This window comes from Fukomys damarensis, unplaced genomic scaffold (genome assembly GCF_012274545.1).
Source record: "Fukomys damarensis isolate Sample0158 unplaced genomic scaffold, DMR_v1.0_HiC HiC_scaffold_34, whole genome shotgun sequence".
In the NCBI taxonomy this organism is placed as follows: Eukaryota; Metazoa; Chordata; class Mammalia; order Rodentia; family Bathyergidae; genus Fukomys; species Fukomys damarensis.
Window position 1 is genome coordinate 1885904 of NW_022900946.1, and position 8395 is coordinate 1894298.

At 43.7% G+C, this 8395-nt stretch overlaps 1 protein-coding gene across 3 annotated transcripts in view; it reads left to right on the forward strand.

Moving 5' to 3' along the window:
* Positions 1-8395, forward strand: part of Xpo6 (exportin 6) — a 108202-nt gene that overhangs the window by 87809 nt on the left and 11998 nt on the right. For all 3 annotated transcript variants that reach the window (XM_019207411.2, XM_010623503.3, XM_019207410.2), the window contains exons 15-17: positions 2825-2969; positions 5016-5162; positions 5970-6159. In XM_019207411.2, coding sequence (XP_019062956.1) covers positions 2825-2969; positions 5016-5162; positions 5970-6159 — 482 coding nt within the window. The remainder of the gene's footprint in view (positions 1-2824; positions 2970-5015; positions 5163-5969; positions 6160-8395) is intronic.

Below are 8395 nucleotides of genomic sequence, written 5' to 3' on the forward strand. Positions count from 1 at the left end.
GTTTTTTTTTTTTTTTTTTTTTTTTGGTACCTGGGGCTCAAATCCAAGACCTTCACATAGAGCTACACTCCCAGAATTTCACCTACTGCTTCTTTTTGTGAGACATCATCTCACATTTCCCAGAGTGGGCTTGAACTAGCAATCTTCCTGCCTAACCTTCCCGAGTGCTGGACTTCCAGACATGTGCCACCGTGCCCAGCTGTAGAGCTTTCTTGAATTGCCAATGAAATAAAGGATGGAAAGAATCTTATTTACTGTGTTTTTAAACTTTTAAAAATACTGCTTTCCTCTTTGAAAATTTGTGAGATGTCTGCTCAGATGCCAGTTTGCTCACGAATGCCGCAACTTTCACACGTTTCAGGGACTTTGAGAGCCTCTGATTTTAGCCATGAGGAGCTCTTTGTGTTAGATAAACTAAAATTGTTAGGTCCTACAGGCTGACTTGTATGTCCTTCTTCCTCAGTTTTTAATTGATGAATTCTGAATTGCCAGTCCACTATGAACGTAGGCCACTTAGTAACTGTTATTTTAAAAAGTTAAGTCTGTAGACTGAGGAAAACTATAGAATAAAGGCTCTCATATCCTTCTGCTTTTGATGCTTGCTTTCTGTGTATGTGCATCTTTCTATAATTTATTTTACTGAGCCATTTGAAAATAAATGATAGACGTACCAGTTCACCCATAAATTCTTTAGACTTTATCTCCTAGTAATAAAGTCATTCTCCTACATAACTATAATACCATTGTTGGCATACAATTCATATTCAGGCTTTCCCAGTTGTTTTAGGAATGTCCGTTACATATGTATCTTTTGGATCCAGGGCCTAGTTAATCATGAGCCACATATTGGTGCATCTTGTATAATCTAGGCCATTCCTCCATTGTGCCTCCCGAGTATAAGTGTGTGTTTGAGAGACTTTTGGAGATTCAGATCTTAGTTTTAAAAAAATGAACACTCTGTCTGTAGTCTGGGGCTGGCTGGTTTCTGCTCTTGATTTGGAGACTAAGCGTTTTTTGGCAGGACCACCACATAAGTGTGGTATCTCTTTCCTTTTACTTCTTATCAGGAGCCCTATAATAGTTGATGCTAAGTTTGATTTTAAAGTGGAGCTACCTGTGTATACCGTGGTTCTGTGCACTGACTAGAAGCAGGGGCAATGTGACATTGCAGCAGCAGTGCTACCTCTCCTACCCAGGTCGAGGCTCCAGTGCTTCCTCTGTTACGTGAAGCCAGCACTCCTTGGAGAACAGTTCAGAGGGTAGGTTAGGGAGTTTCTGGCCAGTCTAATTGAGTTAGAAGTGAGCAGGTTACCACATGATCATCTTTTACAAATCCAGGAACATTTTGATTAGCTGTGTATATGTGTTGAAAACTAAATATGTTCAGTAATGCTAAAACTAAAATACTTCGATTTGTTGATAATTTCCTAAAATGTGGAGTTGGATTAAAACCTTAGAAGCATGGAAAGCAAACTTCATGAAAAGTTATTTGGGGGCTTTCCTGTGAAATGTATGAGCAGAGGGGCTCAGAAAAGGGCATGGAAGACGATGATGTGTAGTCTTCCCTCTTCTGAATATTGGAACCATGTGTACTTCTCCCTAGTGTGTTAAAGAATTCCTTTCTGTGGCACATTCTGCACTCATTCTGGATGGTCTTCCGAGGTGAGTGCATTCAGGGTAGGTGTACAGACTGTTACAGGAACTGGAGACACTCCCTGCATTAATGTGCATTGTAGGAATAGCACTTTTCATGCATGTTATCACAAAGGTGCTTAATAGAGCGGAATTAAAGTTTTTAAACCTGTAAATAAATTAAATTGTAGTTACTTGATTTATTTTTTTTAAAAAAGAGCAAGTACTTGAAGGACGCACAGGGTCTGGATAATCAAAAACTAAGGAGAATAATGGGCTACACCATGTTGACTAATAAGAATCCTGACATCCATATTGATTTTTAAAAAGAAGCAAGAGGAGGGATGAGAACAGTCTTCTTACAGAAAAGAATGCTAGCAAACAAATTGAAAAGGAAAGACAGAATTAGAAAAATGACCATTTTGCAACCACTAGTATAGTAATGAGTTAGGCAGGGATCCTCTGGGTGTCAGCACCAAGGGAACAGTGTATTTCTGTCATCCCAAGTGTCACCCCACAGATTAGTTAGTAATTGCTACAGAGAGAAGAGAAATTACTTTGAGGGATATTACAGACTCTGGTGTTTCGAAGCTTTTAGACAACTTCCTAACCTTAAGAATTCTTATTTTTCATCTTTGATGAATGGTGAACTTTTTTGAAATATATCTTATTGTTTGTGTGATGCAGTGCAACCTTTGCAGAAAGCAGGCATAGTCTTTGCCCCTTCCGTTGTCTCTAGCCTGATGCACAGTGAGATGGAAGCTTAAACTTGCAGACCCTTGTGTGAAGCCTTCGTTCACAAAGCTGTAGTGTCTGGTAACTCATCTTCATCTTGGCCTGCAGCAGTGGATGTTAAGTTTTTACTAGTGCCTAAAACTGACACATTATCATTCAGATTTGTTGGTGCCTGCCGTTTTTATAATTTACCATCCTCTCAGATGAACTTGTGTCTCACAGGAAAATTAAGACCCGATAGACAGCTTTACTAACTACCACCTGTGTTCTTGACTGGCCACATGCCACTGCTGAGTACTTCGGTTTTCAGGTCTTGCATGAGCAGGCAAGTGGTTTTTAGGCTGTCATCATGTCCTGGAACCTGTAGCACAGTGGATAGAATCTTGTCCCGTGCTGACAAAAGTTCATGCTAACAAGCATCTGCCTGACTTTGGCTCCTGTGGCCTCCTCTCCGCAGGCACGCACAGTCCCTGGCCGCGCTCCAGGCCTACGCCCACTGGCTGGCGCAGTATTGCGGCGAAGCGCACCGTCAGAACACACAGCAGTTTGTGACGCTCATCTCCACCGCCATGGACGCAGTCACGCCGCTCATCAGCACCAAGGTCTCGCGCTCTGTCTTTTCACACCCATGTTTGCCTGACATCCACATTCCACATGGCCAGGCCCTCACGTCACCGCTGTGATCCAGCAGCATAGGCCACATTCACATAGGGCTTTTCTAGTTCTCTGGGTCCCACATAAATACATGCTCATGTGAGGAAGCAAAATACTGCTGAAGTTTACAGACCAAAAAGTTGTTTTTAGTCTTTGAAACATTTTCCTTCCCTGGGTAAGTGCTGTCAGTGCTTGGTGGTATATACTTTTGGACTTTTTTCATAGATAAATGAAAATTTGTAGATAGCTGGAGATAATAGCTGCTTTGCCTAACTAACAGCATGCCTCAGTGCTATGTTTGTGGAGCAGCTTTGGTGTTTCCTGTTGCCTGGTGCTGTTCTTCTGTAGCGATGGATCAGGGTTCCCCAAGGGTGGAAGTGGGGTCGCTGTGTCTCTTGCTGCACACGTTTGTGGGATGTCACTGAGCCAGAGCTGTGTCTGTGTAAAATGGACAGATTCTACTAGGTTGTCCTCCAGGAAGACCACCCATTTATATTAATAGACCATCTAAATGCTGGTTTTTCTTTTACAGTTTTGATCATGTGTAGATAGCATTTGTACCACTTTTGACAGTGTATTATTTTCCATAAATTTAAGTTATGTTTATCATTATAATTGGTAAACGAGTTACTTATGTACCCTAAGGAGTGTGGTCTGTACTTAACTTTTGCTGGACTTTTAGACTATCTCTATTTAAAAAACTAATTATAAGCAATTCTGAATTGCACGTATTCACGAATGTAACTTCTTTTTAGGTAATTTCTTTAGTAGAAGTAGAGATTATAGAGTGAAAGTTTACGAATATTTTGTGGTTCTAGGAAATTATGGTGACCTTTCCTTTCTAAGTAATTCTTTCTAAGTAATTCTGGATATCCTGACTCTCTGGTGTGCCATTTTCACCACATTCTTAGCAACATTTGGTCCTATTTATAGGGCTGGGGGTAGTCAGTATAACATGTGCCTTTTTATTTTTTTTAAGTAATCCTGGAAATTAAATCTAGGACTTTTGCACTGAGGTACACCCCCAGCCCTTTTCTTTTTTTCTTTTCTGACAGAGTCTCACTAAGTTGCCCAGGTGGGCTCCAGTTTCTGCTCCTCACTCAGCCTCCTCGTGTGCTGGATACAGGTGTGCACAGCCCGCCTAACCAGGGCACGTGCTGCGCATACAAGGCATTGGGTTCTGTCCCGGACTCCCTGCCACCCCCTCCCTAAAAAAAGTTTTCTTTTTTGCTGATTTAAAAGTGGCAGTAATATTTGAATCAAGTTGTTTTTTGGGGTGGAGTGCTGGGGATCAAATGCGACCTTGCGCTTGTGAGGCAGGTGGCAGTGAGTCAAGTTTTTGATAGGCATTTGAGGTGAAAGAAGTAGGAGAGATGGATGTGATTGATGAAGTGTAGAAAGGAAACACTGAGAGATCTTGGCTTGGTTGGAACCAAAAGAGTGAGATGAAGAATTCTACACTGTTTGGAGGGAAAGATGGGTGACATGCCAGGGAGTGTGCCACGTGATAGGACATCTCAGAGGGAGCTGCTGTAGACTCTTGAAAGATGCTAGTGACTGTGAAGAAGGGACCAGAAGTGATATTGAGCCAGGTGTGGCATTGCATTGCATGCCTATAATCCCAGCATTCTGGGAGGCTGAGGCAGGAGGAATCCAGGTTTGAGCCTATCTTGTGCAACTTAGTAATGCCCTGTCTCTAAAAGAGCTGGGGATGTGTCTCAGTGGGAAGGCCCTGGGTTCAGTGCTCAGTCCCGAGGGTAGGGGTGATGTGCAGCTGGGTGAGAGAAGTGATAACTGACAGGAGCTATGGATGTAGAAAAAAAGGTGGGAACTTTTGAGAATCATCATGAGTAGTTGTGGAGAGAGAGCCTAGAGGGTATAACGTGGCGTCACAGACAAGTTTAGCTGCTGGCTATTTTGCAAAGCTTTCCTTTTCAGTGGCATTCATTCATGCAGTGGACATAGTGAGCCAACTTGTTCTCTTTTGTTTCCAGGTCCAAGACAAGTTACTGCTGTCTGCGTGCCACTTACTGGTCTCCCTGGCCACCACGGTGCGGCCCGTCTTTCTAATTAGCATCCCTGCGGTGCAGAAGGTGTTCAATAGGATCACTGACGCTTCTGCTCAGCGACTTGTCGATAAGGTGAGCCCCAGGGTGGCCCTGGGATCCTCAGAGCCACATGGCTCTGATCTGGGGACGCTGAGGAAGCAGAGAGACTGGCTTTGTTTTTAAACTTGTAGTCCAGGCCACACCGTGCTGGCCGGACTTGCTTATGTGTGTGGCACTACACAGCCTCAGTGGTACTTTTCTTGTGCTGCCCTTTCTAAGGCAAACAGTGCTGAAAACTCCTCCTGACACTCTGGTAGTGTGGCCAGTGCCGAGATAGTTCCTTGTGTTCTTTCTAGTTCAAGCTAGGCTGGTTTGTAGTGTTCTCTAGGGTCAGGAGGCTTCAGGCAAGTCTCTTCTCCAAGAAGCCTCCCTGGAGGCCCAGGCCAGGTACTGGAGAGCAGAACAGGAATGGGTAGAAGGGCTGGAAGCAGGTCCTTCCCAGAGCACCTGGACTAAATGTGTGATGAGAGTCTCCGAGGGACCCTGTTCCGGGTGGCTTCTCGGTGGATGTCAGAGGCAGCAGCTGAGGGCCATGCTAGATTCAGTGTGTGCAGTGGGCTCTCTCCCTCTGTAATGGTTCAGATACCGGAAGGGAAGTGTGGGCACCAGCAGGGATTCTGAGGACGGCCCTCGGGTGTGCCAGACTCAGACTTGGGGTCACTGCTGCACTTCTTTTTCCTGTGTAGGTTGCCTTTGACTGCAGGCCTGAGCCAGGTTATTAGGAAGGAACTTGGAGACCTGAGCTCAAAGAGGCCAGGAGTCCAAGGCTGTGTCCAGCACCGCCACCTGCTGCTGTTGGTTCTCTTTGACTTCTGATGGGGGCCTTTGTGTCTCTTGCAGGCACAGGTGCTGGTATGCCGAGCGCTCTCGAACATCTTGCTGCTTCCATGGCCAAACCTTCCTGAGAATGAGCAGCAGTGGCCCGTGCGCTCACTCAACCATGCCAGTCTCATCTCTGCACTCTGCAGGGACTATCGCAGCCTGAAGCCCGACACTGTCGACCCACAGAGGAAGATGCCACTGGATGACAGTAAGTGACCTCTGGACAGGGACAGCCCAGGCCATGGTTAGGGAAGGATTGCTCTTCCTTTGTGGCAGGTGAGATTTGCACCTGGTGCTCACATGAATTCGACTGTCCTTAGCCACACAGCTGCAAAGTGAGCAGTAGAATCCTGCTGTCTGTGGGACTGGTTAACATAGCAGTGGGACATATTTCCTGGATGTAGGCTGCTCCTTCTGTGAGGTAAAATGTAAAAGCTGCTGGAGACCTAAAGAAAGTGCCTGGGGAAGACACTGTCCTCGGTCCCTGCCATTGATAAAACCAACCCCAGAGTGATCATTGATGCATTTCAGATACTTGAATTAGCAAATAAGGGAGTTCCCCTTCATACTGGGACGAGGGATTTAAGAACTGTCTTGTGAGATTGGTTTTAACCTTTCCAAGTACATATATCTCAGGAGTTTTGAAAAAGCTTGGTATCTTCAGAATGGCACTTACAGTTTGATTTTTCTCATAGTGGGAGGGGGGAAAAATGAAATCAGAAATACTCTTAATTCAATTATAAGGTATCAGATTTTGCCAAAAAAATCTTCCTGACATAACAAATATTAGAAATAGTTTTAAGACTACATTCTATTTTTGAAATAAGAAAATAGTGAAACAAAATTAGATGGTGTCATTTGTAGAATGTCAAGAAAAATGCCTTATGAAAGATCATAAATAATATTATGTACTCAGCATAATTGTTTTACTTAGCATAAAACATCGTTTTTTATGATCAAAAGATTTAACATACGCTCTTTGTACAAAAATATTAGAATAGTGTAAAGGAAAAGGAAATGCCTAAATCTAACCAGTTTATTTTTATTTGTGTGAGTATTGGCTTTTTGAGAGAGGGTCTTGCTGTGTAGTCCACAGGCTTTGAACTCAAAATCTTCCTGCCTTATTCTACTGCAGTTTTAATATTTTAGAAAGTAGTAATTTTAGTTGTGCTATGTTATTGTTGTCATCTTCTTTTTCTTCTCCTCATCCTCGTTGTCCTCTTCGTTTTCCCAAATCCTTTTTTTTTGGGAGACGGTCTCACTGTGTAGCCCAGGCCAATCTTGTAGTCCTCCTGCCTCACGGCCGGCTTCCTTTTTCTACTTTGGCACATGTTTATAGCTACATAGTTGGGTAACGCTCGCTGACACATTAAAGGCAGACTGTGCACAGGCTCTTACTGGAGTGATTTTATATCCATCGTCAGAGCTCTGGTTCTTCTAGCACATAGCTTCAAAGTCTGATGTTTTTCTGATCCTTGTTCTAAATGTTTTCCAAAATGGAATAATTCATTTAATTCTTACATTAGTTTTGAGTTAGGTGCTATTAATTTTCTTGGTTTTAACCATAAGGAAACTAAGGTACAGGAAGATAAAGTAACTTTCCTGGGGGGTTACAGACCACTGTTCTGGAGTATTACAAGGTTTAACGGTCCATTTTCCTCACTTCATCCTACATGGTAATTCTATCAGTCATTCGTTGGGTGTGCTGCGCTGTCACAGACAACCAGAGCAGGTGGGTGGCTTCATACGGGGTGGGAAATGTGTTACACTGTGTGTTCAGCTTGGGTCAGGGGGCTGGGCAGGTCGCTTCAGTTCACCGGCTGATGAGTCCATTGTAGTCCGTGGTCACACTGGGAAGGGCAGGTGGCGGACAGGGGATTGACACGGGAGATGACACGAATCACTTCTGTAAACATTGCTTTGACTGCGGCAAGCAGCATGGGCATGACTTTACCTCAGAGGGGGCCAGTGGGCACCTCCATGTGCTAGAAATACTTGCTGAGTAGTGTTTATGGTTCCCTCTGAGCATAGCTGAGAGTGTGATTAATAGTTTTTGAGTGTTTACTATGTTCCAGGTGCTGGGCTGGAAACATGGGGTCCTTTATTTCATTTAGTCTTCTTTATAACCTTGTGAGGTATATCTTACTGTCCTCATTCCTCAGTGATGAAATGCATTTGGAAAGTTTCTTTTTTCTCTCAGCTTTGTGCTTTGAAAAAATTTCAAACCTACAGAGAAACTGAAAGGATAAGAAAATGAAGTTGAAAGCCGGGCGTGGTGGTGCGTGCACGCCTGTAATCTCAGCACTTGGGAGGCTGAGGCAGGAGAATCTTTGTGAGTTCGAGAGGAGCCTGGGCTACACAGTGAGTTCCAGAGCAGTCTCAACTACATAGTGAAACCCTGTCTCAAAAAACCAAAAAAAAAAAAAAAAAAAAAAAAAAAAAAA